This window comes from Giraffa tippelskirchi, chromosome 3 (genome assembly GCF_054371585.1).
Source record: "Giraffa tippelskirchi isolate mGirTip1 chromosome 3, T2T-mGirTip1v1.2.pri, whole genome shotgun sequence".
NCBI lineage: Eukaryota > Metazoa > Chordata > Mammalia > Artiodactyla > Giraffidae > Giraffa > Giraffa tippelskirchi.
In genome coordinates, this window is record NC_137277.1 from 163,813,414 (window position 1) to 163,829,987 (window position 16,574).

A 16,574-nucleotide genomic window follows, 5' to 3' on the forward strand; every position below is an offset into this window, starting at 1 on the left:
TATAGGGCAGACTTGACTGTCTCAAAGAGGCATGCTACTCCTGGCCCCTCTGCCTCAAGCAGACTGCCAAAGCCTCTGCAGCAGTTGGGCAACCCTGAGGCTCTGACCAGAGCCTGCGGACCGCCTCTTGGGGTCAGGGCCGCCCAGATTTCATCCCATTACCATCTCAAGGAGGAAGAATTTTGCAACAGCAGTTCCTGCCCTGGAGAGCTGGTGAGAACTTCTCCTTAACAAAGGCAGCAGCGAGGTTGGCGCAGGGGGGTTGGGGGGGTAGGGAATGGGCAGAGTGAGGGGCTGAGCTGGGGCTACAGGAGCAAACAGGGCAATAGCATCACCCCTGCCCTAAAGGACAGTGGTCCCTTCCTGGAGACTAGACTTGCTCAGATACTTTTATTAGGGCTGGTTCTTATTAGAGCAGAAGACATCATATTCTAGTAGGACCTCCAGCAGGGAGCTCAGACCTACCTGATGAACTGATGGGGGAGAGGGAACCCAGCAGAAGCCTATGTTCTAAGAGGAAGCAAGGTGCTCTGGGAAGAGAACTCAGGAAGAAATCAGGGGCCAGATATGGGGGAGCTTGATTGTCTCCCCTTATTTGGGAGAGATGGAAGGGCAATGTTGAAAACCAGCCTCTAGCTCAACACTGCCCCCCAAAGAGTCCCCACCAAGTCCAACAGAGAGCACAGAAGCTCCACAAAGATGTTGGGAAGCTTGTTAGACCCTGGGGACCCTCCAGCCGAAGGTTCCACAAGGGTCACCATAGTCCATCCCAGAGTATGGCACTGTGAGGGCACCAGTGCACCAGAAAAGAGCCCAGGGCACAAGTCTAGCCCAGTAGCACCAGAGGTACACCTAGGGGATGCCTCCAACAGATCCCCCCATATTCCTGGGAAGCAGTCTACTGGGAATAAGCCCTGCATGAACACACGGGTCTGAGCCAGTGCAATCTGGGTTATCACTGTTGATGAGACTTCATTTGTGCTCACAGGCTGGGAGTGCCCTGGGAAATTTGGGTGACATAATTATTTCTTTAAATCAGATATCACTCAAATGCACCAACATACATCAGTTCTCTCACTCTGTCAGTTTATTCGGTGCTCAACAGAATGATATCAAGCACCTAGAATGTGCCAAGCTCTGTGTGGGATAGCTTTGGGGAGACAAAATTTCATCTATATATAATCCCTTCTTTCAAGAACCTCGCAGCGTGGAGGAGGAAGCAGTCGAACCGATGATTATAAATCCCTGAAATTGATGCCATCGTAGAGGTAAGCCCGGGGATGCAGAGAAGCAGAGAGAGGGGTGGCAATGCATGGAGGTGACAACAGGGCTGAACTGAAAGGAGAGAGAGCTGGCTGGCCCAAGAAGGTGGGGAAGAGGGAAAAGGAAATGTGTGCCAAAGCCCAAGAGGAACCAGAGCATCTGTAGTGGGGGAACTATGCGTTGTTCCCTGTGGCCAGAGTTAAGTATTCCAGAGGGCATGGCTAGAAATAAGGTTGGAGAAGCATCCAGGGTCAGAGGCAGGGGCACCGGGTGCCCAGATCAGGAATTTGACACTGACTGAGGGCAATGAGAGTTCTTGAAGAGTTGTAAGAGGGAAAGAAGGTGATCAAACTCACATTTGAGGCAAATGGTTCTGATAGAGAGTGGAGGATGGATTGAGGGGGGAAAGACTTAGGCAGAGAACATTTAGGAAAATAGTGATCTGATCACAGTGATAGCAGCAGGAACCAACAGTGCCAGGCACCATTCTAACTGTTTTGTAAATATAGACTCATTTAATCACATGACAACCCTATGTGGTGAGTGCTCTAATCATCCCCATTTTACAGATGATGAAACTGAAACCAGTAAGACACAATAACTTGCCCAAAGTCTACAGCCACTGACATTGCTGGGATCCTAACTCAGACAGATTTGCTCTGAAATTCAGAGGCGTCCCACGATGAATCCAGTAGCTTAGGCAAGAGAATAAAGTGGGGCCTAACATCATCAATGAAGACATTGAGGAGGAGATAATACAGAAAGATGTTAGAGAGATGGCCTTGGTAGAGAGGAGGAGCAAGGTGAGCCTGAGGGGCATGCCCATTCCCCCGTCAAGGAGCGGGGGCACCCATGTCAGGGAATTCACGAGACTAGTTGTTTTTTTTTCCTTTAGCCACAGACTTTATTGTTTGAATATTTGCAACTATTATTCCATACACAAATATTAATTTCTTACAAAACCCTGTATTCCATATTGCTAGGTCATTCACTCTCCATTTCATGCCATATTTCCATCAAAAACTATTTCTCTAAATTCCAATGTGCCTGGTTGTGTGTTGTTGTTCAGTTGCTAAATTGTGTCTGACTCTGCGATGCCATGTACTGCATAGCCCACCAGGGTCCTCTGTCCGTGAGATTTCTCAGGCAAGAATACTGGAGTGGGTTGCCATTTCCTTCTCCAGAGACCAGTTTTCTACATGTTGAGTTTGCAGCATCTGTGGGACCTCAGGGTAGATTTCAGGAAGTGGTTGCATGTAAGAATTTGAGCTTAGAGAGAAGCTTAGAAGAGAAGCTGAGAACTATAGGTGTGGGAGACACTGACCCAGACTGGACAGGGGCTGAAGCCAAGGAGGCAGGTGGGCTGGTCTAGGGAAAGCAGGGAGAGATGGGGACCAAGGCAGACTTCAAAGAACATCCATATTTGAGGAATGAATCAAGAAACAAAGCAACAAATGAGACCAAAAGAGTTTCTCAGAGAAATGAAAGAAGAATGGAGTCGGTGGGGTGAAATGTTGCAGAGATCAGATAAGACTTGAATAGTATCCGTTTCACCATGAAGAAAGTTTAAAAGCATACAGCTGATTGGGAGAAAATATTTTACCATAACTGAGAATTATGAGACAGTATGAGTGGATAGGGTAACAGGTCCTATATAAGGACCTCTTAAGGACCTGTTAAGGTTGTATATAAGGACCTATATAAGGACCTGTAGGTAATAAGAGATGATAATAGGAGAGCACACTGGAACAGTCTTTTGAAGAATGAAGAGTAGTATTTCGGAGAAGGCAATGGCACCCCACTCCAGTACTCTTGCCTGGAAAATCCCATGGACGGAGGAGCCTGGTAGGCTACAGTCCATGGGGTCGCGAAGAGTCGGACACGACTGAGCGACTTCACTTTCACTTTTCCCTTTCATGCATTGGAGAAGGAAATGGCAACCCACTCCAGTGTTCTTGCCTGGAGAATCCCAGGGACGGCGGAGCCTGGTGGGCTGCCGTCTATGGGGTCGCACAGAGTTGGACATGACTGAAGCGACTTAGCAGAGTAGTATATTTATCAACACTTAAACATGCACAGTTATGACCCAGCAAAATTGTACTTAAGCTACTGAAACATACAAATTCCCAAAGACCTACATCCAAAGATGCTCATAATAAGAACCTAAATATTCACCTATAAGTGTTAGTAGCTCAGTCATGTCCAACTCTGCAACCCCTGACAGGCTTCTCTGTCCCTGGAATTCTCCAGGAAAGAATCCTGGAGTGGATTTCCATTTCCTTCCCCAGGAGATCTTCCTCACCCAGGGGTCGAACCCGGGTATCTTGCATTGCAGGCAGATTTTTTACCACTGTGTTATGAGGGTTTCATTCATCTATAAGGTAATTACCAAATAAATCATGTTACATCCTTGCCATGGACCATGATGTCATCACTGAAAAGAATAAGATGGATCTATATGGACTACATGAAATAGGAACATGATACATTGTTAAAGTGAAAAACAATGTAACTAGTTTAACACTATTTTAACTATGCATAGGGAGAAGTCCTGAAAGATACAGGTGATACACCTGTACACAAGATACAGAGGAGGAGTATCTGTATCCTCCTCTGGAGGAGGAGCGATGGAAAGGAATCCAATTTCAATTTATATGCTCTTGTATCACCTGTATTCGTTACAATATGCCCATTTTATTTTTATAATATTAAAACAGCTTTATTTAAGAGAAGGATTTACTGGGTTTAGCAACCCTAGGTTATTGGGAACCTTGGCAAAAGCTGTTTCCGCAGCACAGTGGGAAGGAAGCTGGTTGCAGTGGGTTGAGCAGTGAACAAGAAATTAGTGAAGTGGATACAGCAACTGCTTGCTGTGTTTTCAAGAAGTTTGCCTTTGAAATGGAGGCAAATACTTCTCCCAAGGGGAGAAGTAGCTGAAGGAGTCCTAGGACAGAGGAAGGGAGAGAAAGGCATATGCAAGTTCAGGGAAAGAGGTGGTTCCAGGAAAGAGAGGCAGAGGGACCAGGAGGCAAGACTCTAACGTTATGAGAGGCAGTGGGTCCCACGGCCAGGTGCAGGAATTCAAAAGAAGGAGAAGAAAGGGTACTTCTCATCCTGCCCCTAGAAGGAAGGAAGAAAATGTACACATAAATTCAGCACATACGTCAGCTGGGCGGTGGGGTTGCTTGCATTTCCCTTGTAAAGAAGAAGGCATATTTTGAAAATGAGACAGAGATGGACAAAGCAAACCACCACCTTCAGACTCCTCTAGAAACCATTAGCCAGGAAGGTGTGAAAAGTCCCAGTGCTATTACAGAACTGCTGGGTAGTGCCTTGACCTGCAGTCAGAGTCCCAGGCCAGAACTCGTTGCTCCTCTGTGGGGACACCTCCCCTGGTGAGCCTCCTGAACTTCCCCCTCAGCAGCCCTGAGTCAGAAGTTTCCACACAGAAGCTGTCTTCTCCTGTCCAACATCCCTGACAGCTACCAAGCCCTGGGTCACCATAGAGGCATCAGTGGCTGTTCCAATAACAGCAACGGTAGCAACGACAACAGATGGGTGAGCAGTTTGGCCTTCGGGCAGCTGGGGACATGTTCTGATAGAAGGAACTTGGAAACTTCAGTATCTTCCTGTGAGTCCCCTGAGAAATGAAGTGATGAATTGCAGAAACAAAATATTTAAGTCTTCACTGAGGCAGCTCAGTACAAATGAATCTCCTACAATAACAGAAATGTCCTACAGGACATCTGCACTATCCAATATGTTAGCCAAAAGCAGAGACATCACTTTGTCAACAAAGGTCCGTCTAGTCAAGGCTATGGTTTTTCCAGTGGTCATGTATGGATGAGAGAGTTGGACTAGAAAGAAAGCTGAGCACTGAAGAATTGATGCTTTTGAACTGTGGTGTTGGAGAAGACTCTTGAGAGTCCCTTGGACAGCAAGGAGATCCAACCAGTCCATCCTAAAGGGGATCAGTCCTGGGTGTTCACTGGAAGGACTGATGTTGAAGCTGAAACTCCAATACTTTGGCCACCTGATGCAAAGAGCTGACTCATTGGAAAAGACCCTGATGCTGGGAAAGATTGAGGGCAGGAGGAGAAGGGGACAACAGAGGATGAGATGGTTGGATGGCATCACCGACTCAATGGACATGGGTTTGGGTGGACTCCAAGAGTTCGTGATAGACAGGGAGCCTGGTGTGCTGCAGTTCATGGGGTTGCAAAGAGTTGGACATGACTGAGTGACTGAACTGAACTGAGTCACATGTGGCCACTGAACACTTGAAATGAAAAAAACTAATTTTTTTATTTTAATTAATTTAATTTTAAGTAGCCATATGTGACTAACCTCCTCGTTTTCCAGGGGACCACATGGAGGCCCAGAGAGAAATGACTTGTCCAAGCTCACCCTGATCATTAACAGCAGAACCAGGACTGGAAAACAGTTCTGAATTCACCCCACCATCTGTAGTCCTGCAGTGGGCTCAGTGAAAATGAAATCAGTCTAATGAAAATTGAGAAGTAGGCTGCTTGGGAACTCCCTGCTAGCTCAGTGGTTAGCACTCCATGCTCTCATTGCCGAGGGCCTGGGTTCAATTCCTGGTCAGGAAACTAAATCCCACAATCTCATGGTATGGCAAAAAGAAAAAAGAAAGAAAGAAGTAGACTGGTTGGGAAATGTCAGATCTGGACTCTCCTTTCTACATCCAGCTGTCTGGAACAGAGAGGTACTTACAGGAGCTCAGAAACCTAAGGCTGGGATCCAGTCCCTCATTGCGGCAGACAGATTTGAGGTCAGGTTAAAAAAAAGTGTCTTAAAAACTGCTTAAAACTTATTTCATTTGCGTCACTCTAGGTAAGTTGCCTAACTTCACAGTCTCGGTTTCCTCATTCAGAAAATGCACATCTCATGTAGCTGTTGTGAAGATTAAATGATATAGATTCTGAAAAGTACTTTTCTTGGATGCCAGGCCCTATCAGGCACTCATCATTAGAGCTAAAGTGACGACTGTTATTTCAGGTTAAAGCAAATTAAGATATACCTGGAAGTCAGCCCGGAAAGCAGACCTGCTGCTTTCTTTTGCTTGGCAATGTAGTGGGAGAGACCCCATGCTTTCAGCTGATCAACTATTTCAGTAATAATAATACCAACAATAAATGTTAGCCCTGTGCTTTATATGTGTCTTAAGTGTTTTATGGGTAATCCCGCCTTTCATCCTCAGCACAACCTGGTGAGTCAGAGTCTACCATTGAGTCTAAAATGAGTCTCATTTTACAGATGAGCAAACTGAGAATCTGAAAGGAAAAGTCACTTGCCCAGAGCAGCTAGGCTAGCAGAGTTCTTCCCTGCTGCACTCATGGCCTCTCTCCACAGGTTCTGGGTCTCTGTCTGGGTTTACCATCACCTGACCAGGAGTCTCTGGGTTCTCCAGCATAGTAAAGAGAAAGGTGACAGAGACTGTTTGCTAAACGGTTGGACTCAAAGATTCTTTCCTAGGGGTAGGCAGTTGAGATGAGTTTTCCACAGGCTCTGAGTACCCTGTGGGCCCTCTTGCAGGGCAAGAGGCCAGAATAACAAGTAGCAGAGGGCCTGGGGTATCAATCACTGTAAGGGTAAGGACTTGGGAGGGTGCAGTGAATTAATGTTCACAGCTCCACCTGAATTTATCCTTCCAATTGTTATCAATAGCAAATGTGACAAAACATATGCTTGGTGTCATCTGTTTTCAAAAATGTGTTTGAACTTGGGTGGGATTTTAACCCTTACCAAATGTCATTCTTTACAAACAAGATGGTCTCAGTTCCAAAATTAGTAGCTACTACTGACCCAATTCCAAGTGGACAAACCAAGAAAAAATAGCAATGCCCTAAAAGAGGAGCATGGTCAGAGAGGATGATTGGGGAGGGAGGTGAAAGACAAGAAGAGATAAATGGAGCACCCATGTGGGGCTGGAAGTTCTCAAAGGGGCGTGGCGTGGAGAAGGAATTTATGAGGATTTAAGAACACCGGGGATGTGTGGGGTGGAGATGAGAGGCCAGGGAAGAAAGCCACCAGATGTGCCAAAGGCTAAAGCTCCATTTCTGGTGCCTTAAAGAGCTGTTCCCTTTGAGATGGGAAGGATGTTGAAGAGCCGTAGAACTGCTGGGTGGTAAGCACGGGAAGCCCAACACAGCTGGAATGTGGGGAGAAACAGGCAAGGCAGCTGAAAGAGCTCTGGGCTGCTGAGCTCAAGGCAGAGACGAGAAATCTGTGCCATGCCGGGCCAACTACTTCCTGTGGGTGGGCCTCAGTTTCTTCATCTGGGAAATGGAAAGATTGGCTAGGAAACCCCTTCCCAAAATGAACTCTGCCAGTTCATAAAATGACGACTAGTTGTCAAAGAGCTGACCTGGAAATTAATTATTCAAACTATCAAAAGCATCCCGCACCCTCAGGGGCTCCACCCCAGAATTGAGCAATATAATCCACCACTCACTTCCTCACTGTGTTCTCAGCACCGCCGCCCTTTCTTCAGTCAGACACATTTGCCTTTCCTGGAGGTGTCCCACAGGTGACAAGCCCAGAATCATGGTAAGTCTCAGAACACCCACCCCTCCCACCTTCCAGACACTTCTCTGTTCTCTGTTCCCCTTGACACCCAGGCTCCATTTGTTCCCTCCATCTATCCTCACACCCCTCAGCCTCTCCATTCTCTCTTTAGACCACCCTGTCCTCAAAGGGAGAGCCTCTACTCCTCTTCCATATCCTTCTCTCCAACAAGCACCTAGGGCAACTCACTGCCCACCCTCTTCTCTTCCCACCCCCAGCCAGCTCTCCCTGCCTTGGCTAGAATTCAGTCTGAGCCAAATCTTAGTGAGGCCCTCCTTCCCCATATTAAACACAAATATGTGTGGATTCTATTTCTAGAGAGAAAGAATACTGGAATTGTATTCAAACAACCTGGACTTTGTTGCATTATTATTGTGTTGCTGCTGTTAAAAAGATTGCCTTAAGTATTCGGGCTCTTCTAAGTGTAAAACTTTTGTGAAATAAATTAGAATCATGCTTTCCATGGAGTCACTAGGGGGCTGGCAGTTTCACTCAGTGAGGGACTGTCCTGTTTGGTTACCAAGGACATGATTGGCTGGCTACCAGCAGGGAGCCAGTCAATTCAAGGACATTTGGTTTATTATTTCCTGTGAAGGTTGTTTTTTTCATCCTGGGTCTAAGGAATAGCAAAGAAAGCAATGCACGAAACATCAAACAATTGGAGGGAACTATAGCCAGGTTAAACTCAGGATATCTGAAGAAATCATCTTACAACTATGTTTTTTTGCAAATTCACTTATTTATTTTCATTTTTGGCTACCCTGGGTTGTAGCAAGCGGGGGCTGTTCTCTAGTTGCAGGAGCTTTTCATTGCAGTGGTTGCTCTTAGTGCAGAGCACAGGCTGTAGGCTCACGGGCTTCTGTAGTTGCGGTGCACGGGCTTAGTTGCTCCAGGGCACGTGGGATCTTCCTGGACTAGGGATCAAACCTGCATTCCCTGCATTGGCTGGTGGGTTCTTAACCACTGGACCACCAGAGAAGTCCACAACTATATTTGATACGTTGAGTTGTGATTTTTTTTAAAGAAGCAGATCTGTGGACTGAAAATAGCATGTGAAGTCATTCACACCTAGTTGAAATTCTGGTCGCAGCACTGAGAGGCTCTGTGACCAAAAGCTGGTTTCTGAGCCTTGCTGTGCCTATCTGTTTGTAACTGTCAAGCAAGACCATGTACCTGGGAGGCACAAATCGGATCTCAAATATGCATCTCCCTTCAACTGTCAAACATCCTCACCAGAGACCAGTAAACTAAAAAACGAACAACAACAAAACATTCCCCTCGCCCAGCCTCCCATGCCCGGAGGTCATTGCCCTGGTCTGGTTCCCATTTCTGAGTTCTCTACCTTCTGTCCTGACTTGCATGGTTGCCCTGGGGTCCCTGAGGCTGAGCCTCCATGTCTAGAAATGGGAGCTCGCCGATACACCTCCAGCCCATCTCCTGCACAGTTGAGCACTGGAGTATCCAGAATGAAGACTTGACTGTGACACATGCTTGGCTGTTGCTGCTGCTTTTGAGAGAGGCAGTTTCTGTGGCTGCCCCACCTCTGCATTCTCGCAGCTGATGCTTGTAAATGTTGGGTTCTCCCCTCTAAGGGCACAAGCCCTCTGCATCCATCGTGCTCTGTATCCACTCTCAAAGGTGGGTCTCCTCTTAGGTCATGTGTTCCCTGAAGAGCATCTCTGATAATCAGCTCCCAGAAGTGACCCACCTTGTGATTTCGTTACTCGGGACTTCTGAGAAAACTTAGTCTTGACCTTGGGATGGCAGAGTCAGTGGTTTCTCGCAGGTTTTGCAAGCAACACTGGCTGAGCCAGCTGTACTAGTCACGTCTCTCACTATGGTCCCTGTCTCCTGGCTAGGCAGGGCCCCATCTTTATCATCACATCTTTTAGGTTCATGGACTGACTTAATCTGCTCTATTTGTGATCTCTGTGTTCTGAGAAGGCAATTTATCTGGCCCCCATCACTTAGCAGAGAGATACCATCTCAGGAAAGTGAAAGGTAAGAATTCTTTCACTCTAGAGGAAAGGGACATTGTTTTTCTAGTTTCTCCTAACCTCATTCTGCCTTCTTCTTTGCTATGTATGATTGACAGTAACAGTTTCTTCTGCTAAAGAGGAAAACTTCCTGGGACTTTCATGTTGATGATGATGAGGATGATATTACTGATTTAATATTTCTATTTCCTTTACACCTATGTTGTTGTTGCTATTTATTAGCTAAGTCGTGTCCGACTCTTGAGACCCCCATGGACTGTAGCCCACCAGACTCCTCTGTCCATGGGATTTCCCAGGCAAGAACACTGGTGTGGGTTGCCATTTCCTTCTCTAGGAGATCTTCCCAACCCAAGGATTGAACCCACATCTTCTGCATTGGCAGGCAGATCCTTTATCACTGAACCACCAGGGAAGCCCAATATACCTTTTTTCTTTTTTATTGAAGCATAATTGATTTATAATGTTGTGCCAATCTCTGCTGTTCAGCAAAGTGACTCTGTTATACACACATACACATTCTTTTCTGCACATCTTTGATTCGTCTGTTGTAATTGAGATATAGTCCATATGCAATAAAAGTCACCCATTTACAGTTTACAATTCAGCGAGGTTTTGTATACAGACAGTCCCCAACTTACAATGGTTCAACTAACAATTTTTCATCTTTGCAATGCTGCAAAAGTGATATGCCTTAGCTGGAAACTGTTCTTTGAATTTTGAATTTTGATCTTTTCCCAAGCAAGCAATGTACAATAAGATACTCTTTCATGATGCTAGGCAGCAGCCATGCGGTCATGAGAATAAATTCATGAAGTCTTTTGTCTCTGGCTGCTTTCACTTAGGATAACGTTTTCAAGTTTCACTCATGTTGTAGCCCGGAGAAGGCAATGGCACCCCACTCCAGTACTCTTGCCTGGAAAATCCCATAGATGGAGGAGCTTGGTAGGCTGCAGTCCATGGGGTCGCTAAGGGTCGGACACGACTGAGCAACTTCACTTTCACTTTTCCCTTTCATGCATTGGAGAAGGAAATGGCAACCCACTCCAGTGTTCTTGCCTGGAGAATCCCAGGGACGGGGGAGCCTAGTGGGCTGCCGTCTATGCAGTCGCACAGAGTCGGACACGACTGAGGTGACTTAGCAGCAGCATGTTGTAGCCTGTATCAGTTCTTCATTACTTTTTATGATTGATTCATATTCCTTGTATGTGTACACCACCATTTGCATATCCATTTATCAGTTGATCGACATTTGAGTTACCTCTGCTTTTTGGCTGCATTCTGCTGAGAAGATTCACATACAAGTTTTTGTGGGGATATACACTTTCAGTTCTCTTGAGTATACTAGGAGTGGAATTGCTGGATCATACGGTAACTCTATGTTTTAGCCTTCTTAACAGCTGTTTTACAAAGCAACTGTACCATTTCATATTTTCACCAGCAGTATATAAAGAGTCCAACTTCTCCACATCCCATCATCATCATTATAGTCCTTATTTATTATTATGATCATAAGAGTGAGTATAAGGTAGTTCCTGAGGCTTCTTATTTTATGTTCGTCTCTTTAACACTGGGTACCATGTTGAGGTGAGTTACAGACTGGCATAGGGTCACAGGATGGCCATATCTTGTTATAAAGAAATGACATGACAGTGATACAGTTTGTGGCTCAAAAGGAAGCTAATTCAGTAGCTGGTCACTTTAGTTTATTTCCTTTTAGAAAACTGGGATAATATTTCAGAGTGGCTGCAGCTTCCCCCAAAAGCAGATTCTCTGCTACCCCCATAACAAGGGCAGAGCCCACAGAAGTTAGCTAGGGATAGTCTGCGGTGGGGTCGGGGGTTGCTGGAGAGTCAGGTTTGGAAGAAGGCACCCGTGAGCAACACAGGAAGGATCTCCATCAGAATTGGAAAGCCACCCAAACAAGGATCATGTGTCTCCATCTGCCTTCTCTGCTTCCTGCTGGCCCTCCTCTTATGCTGGGAACATACTACCTTTCTCTGCTCACCCCTGCATGGCAGAATATGCCTGCTCAGAGTTCCCAAGACAATCCGCTACATTTTCACCCATGTGGGAAAATCAGTCATCCACCTGCTTATGATTTTTAATATATTTTTTCAAACTACACAGTGTTCCCAGAGGAAGCCTCCCACATCAAAAGAAAAACTCTGGATGGTACAACTTCCTTTTAACTTGAGCACCCTGAAAGCCTATGCTGCTATCACTCAGATCGTTTTTCCAGAACACTTCATTTTATTTTTTCCCAAACTTCAAACTTCTTACTTTGTATTGGGGTAATAGCTGATTAATGATATCATGATAGTTTCAGGTGAACAGAGAAGAAATTCAGCCATACATGTATGTGTATCCATTCTCCCCCAAACTCCCCTCCCATCCAGGCTGCCACAGTGAGCAGAGTTCCATGTGCTATACAGTAGGTCCTTGTTGGTTATCCATTTTAAATATAGCAGTGTGTACATGACCTTCTGAAAGTCCCTAACTATCCCTTCCCTCACCCCACCCTGGCAACCATAAGTTCATTTTCTAAGTCTGTGAGTCTGTTTCTGTTTTGTAAGTAAGTTCATTTGTATCATTTATTTTTGTTTTCACATATAAGGGATGTCATATGATATTTTTCCTTCTCTGTCTGACTTGTTCCACTCAATATGACACTCTCTAGGTCCACTCTCTAGGTCCATTCATGTTATTGCAAAGGGCATTATTTCATTGTTTTTAATGGCTTTAGGTAATATTGCATTATATGTATATATTATTTATATATATATATCACAGCTTCTTTATCCATTCCTCTGTGGGTGGACATTTAGGTTGCTTCCATGTCTTAGCTATTGTAAACAGTCCCACAATGAACATTGGGGTGCGTGTATCCTTTCAAATCATGTTTTTCTCCAGATATATGCCCAGGAGTGGCATTGCAGGGTCATATGGGGAGAAGGCAATGGCAACCCACTCCAGTACTCTTGCCTGGAAAATCCCATGTACAGAGGAGCCTAGTAGGCTGCAGTCCATGGGGTCGTGAAGAGTCGAACATGACTGAGCGGCTTCACTTTCACTTTTCACTTTCATGCATTGAAGAAGGAAATGGCAACCCACTCCAGTGTTCTTGCCTGGAGAATCCCAGGGACGGCGGAGCCTGGTGGTCTGCCGTCTATGGGGTCGCACAGAGTCGGACACGATTGAAGCAACTTAGCAGCAGCAGCAGCATGGTAGCTCTATTTTTATCTTTTTAAGGAACCTCCATACTGTTCTCCGTCGTGGCTATACAAATTTACATTCGCACCAACAACCGGAGCAGTTCTTCCAAAATAACTTTCAGAAAGTTGGACAAAAGAATTCATCTCTTAGCTTTATAGTCAAGCTATGATCTTTTTCTAGGGATCTAACCCAATTAGATTGCCTGCTTAATTCCCTAGGTTGAGAAATGAGTGGTACCTCCTGTTTCTGACATTAAAATCAGCTTCAACAGGCAAATGCTCACCACCAAGGATCCAAGACAGCATGTTCTGTAGGGATTACAAGGGGGAGTTTCAACAATGGTTTGGGCAATGTCATGGAAAAGTGATAAGAACCTCTCTGACACTGAAAGAAACTAGACGCTTTTTGTGAAATCATTTTTTCTAAATGTGTCTCCAAAACCTTAGAACTTTAGTGACTCCTTGAGGTGAAAGTTACTTCCATATAATATACAAGCTAACACAAAGAATTCCATCTGAGATGTACAAGCTGTTGGGCTGGGGAGATTTTACTGTGCAGTAACCCTGATCTCTCTTCTTTAGGGTGAAATAAAAATTACTTCAAATATGGCAGAATTTAACTGGGATACTTACAGCGATGAAGATTTTGGCAATTACAGTTACAACACTGACCTGCCCTCTATTCTACCAGATTCTGCCCCGTGTCGGCCAGAATCTCTGGATGTCAATAAGCATGCTGTGGTCGTCATCTATGCCCTGGTCTTCTTGCTAAGCCTCCTGGGAAACTCCCTGGTGATGCTGGTCATCTTATACAGCCGGATCGGTCGCTCTGTCACTGATGTCTACCTGCTGAACCTGGCCATGGCTGACCTGCTCTTTGCCATGACCTTGCCTATCTGGGCCGCCTCCAAGGCAAAGGGCTGGATCTTCGGCACACCCCTGTGCAAGGTGGTCTCACTCCTGAAGGAAGTCAACTTCTACAGCGGTATTCTACTGCTGGCCTGCATCAGCATGGACCGCTACCTGGCCATTGTCCATGCCACACGCACGCTGACCCAGAAGCGGCACTGGGTCAAGTTCATATGTTTAGGCATCTGGGCCCTGTCCGTGATCCTGGCCCTGCCCATCTTCATCTTCCGCAGGGCCATCCACCCACCCTATTCCAGTGCAGTCTGCTACGAGGACCTGGGTGTCAACACAACAAAATGGCGGATGGTGATGAGGGTCCTGCCCCAGACCTTTGGCTTCCTCCTGCCCCTGCTGGTCATGCTGTTCTGCTACGGACTCACCCTGCGCACACTGTTTTCAGCCCAAATGGGGCAGAAGCACCGGGCTATGCGGGTCATCTTTGCTGTCGTGCTCGTCTTCCTGCTCTGCTGGCTGCCCTACAACCTGGTCCTTGTTGCGGACACCCTCATGAGGGCCCATGTGATCACTGAGACCTGTCAGCGCCGCAACGACATTGGCCGGGCCCTGGACGCCACCGAGATCCTGGGCTTCCTGCACAGCTGCCTCAACCCTCTCATCTACGTCTTCATTGGCCAGAAGTTTCGCCACGGACTCCTCAAGATCATGGCCATCCACGGCCTGATCAGCAAGGAGTTCTTGGCCAAGGATGGCAGGCCTTCCTTTGTTGGCTCTTCTTCAGGGAATACGTCTACTACCCTCTGAGACTCCACACCGGGCTCCTCGCTTCCCCTCAGCATCATCCCAAGCCCCACGTCCTCTGGCCATTCACAGTCCCCTGTCAAGGCAGCTCCCCATTGTGGTTACAGGAAGTTGCTGAGGCCATGTGCTTGTTAGACCCCCATCACATGGATTAGACAGCCTGTCCTGGGCCCCACCTCTTGCTGTAATTGCCATGTCAACCGATAGAGCTTGGTGCATCCTACCACTGAGCCCACAGTGCTCCATCTTCTGGCAGACATTCTTTGAAGATATTCTTTTCAGTGATTACAAAAAGTTCCTACTATTGGGAACCATTAATGTAAAACACCATTGGTTACTTCCCTAGCTCTCCCTTTCCTTGTCGGCCAGCAAAGTCCCCTTCCCTTGAGAGAGGCTGAAAATGACAGACACTCACTTTCCAAGATTCCCTTAAGATAGGAGTGGCCATATCATCTTGTTCTGACTTGTAATACTTAAAAGCAATGGTGTGCTGGTAAACCACTCTCCTGGGGGAAAAAAAATCTTGATTTGCAGCATTTGCCATGTGCCGTGGTGTATATAAATACTCCCACCATAGCCAATTTCAAGGGTGATGGTATTTAGCAATGAGCTCACAAAATCTAGAAAATAATAATAACCAACTTTCATCATCTGGTACAAACTGGTTTCAATGCATCATTATCTAAGAGGAAGTCTGCTGGGGCCAGGAGACACCTGGAAAGCATTCCTGATTTGAGAGAGAGAGAGTGACATATCCTTGGTTCTTGACTTTGAATAAGGTTGTAGGATATGTTCTGTTGAGGCAGCCACTTTGTAACAATGAGGCAAAAAGTATACCCAGCACACTTAAGCTGATGGAGTCAAACAATAAAAAGAACCTGAGAATAAAGAGCCCAAAGTAAACCCACCATAAATAGTCAAATGATTTTTAACAAGGGTGCCAAGACTATTCAATGGGAAAAGGATAGTCCTTCAACAAACTGTGCTGGGAAAATTAGATATCCACATGCACAGAATGAAAATGGACCTTTACCTTACATCATACATAAAAATTAACTCAAAATGAATCGAAGACCTCAAATTAGAGCCATAATTATAAAACTCTTAGAAGAAACCATAGAGGGAAAGCTTCATATCATTGAATTTGGCAATGATTTCTTGGATATGATGCCAAAAGCACAATTAACCAAAGGAAAAATAGTTTAATTGGACTGCATCAAAGTTTAAAACTTTTGTGTGTCAAAGCCAGACACAAATATTATGTTTCCCGTTATATGAAATACCTAAAATAGTGACATTCATAGGCACCAGAGGCTAGGGAAAAGGGAGATATGGGGAATTATTCTTTAATGGGTCCAGGATTCAGTTTGGGATGATGTAAAGGTTCTGGAGATGGACAATGGTGATAATTGAACAACAACATGAATGTACTTAATGCCACTAAGCTGTACATTTTAAAAAGGGTAAAATGGTAAATTTTATGTTAGTGTATTTTGCCACAATCAAAAACAAACAAACAAACAAACAAATATAGTTCTAAAAAGGCAAACTTGATCCACTGGAACCACCTACCTGTAACTACTTAAGTGAGATAATTAAATGTCTATTTTGTGTAAATTACTTTTAGTTGGGTATTTCATTACTTGCAACAAAAAGCATCCCAAGTGTTACAGAGAGGTCAGGCAAGGGTGAGCAGAGGTCCTCAATGAGGGTCTTTATAATAAATAAATCCCTTTGTTGTTTATGGGGTACATAGAGAAAAGGTCCAAAATCAAGATGGAGGCTAGTATTTCCTCCTTCTTCTTCCCCAGCCCAAGCCTCCTGCTGCTGAACACATATTACAGAA

General features: G+C 45.4%; 1 protein-coding gene across 1 annotated transcript; it reads left to right on the forward strand.

Moving 5' to 3' along the window:
- The first annotated feature begins 7,781 nt into the window (after positions 1 to 7,781).
- On the forward strand, positions 7,782 to 16,345 carry CXCR2 (C-X-C motif chemokine receptor 2). Its single transcript, XM_081582739.1, has 2 exons — positions 7,782 to 7,833; positions 13,643 to 16,345. The coding sequence occupies exons 1-2, from the start codon at positions 7,831 to 7,833 to the stop codon at positions 14,729 to 14,731; spliced, it is 1,092 nt and encodes a 363-aa protein (XP_081438865.1). The 5' UTR covers positions 7,782 to 7,830; the 3' UTR covers positions 14,732 to 16,345.
- Positions 16,346 to 16,574: the final 229 nt, after the last annotated feature.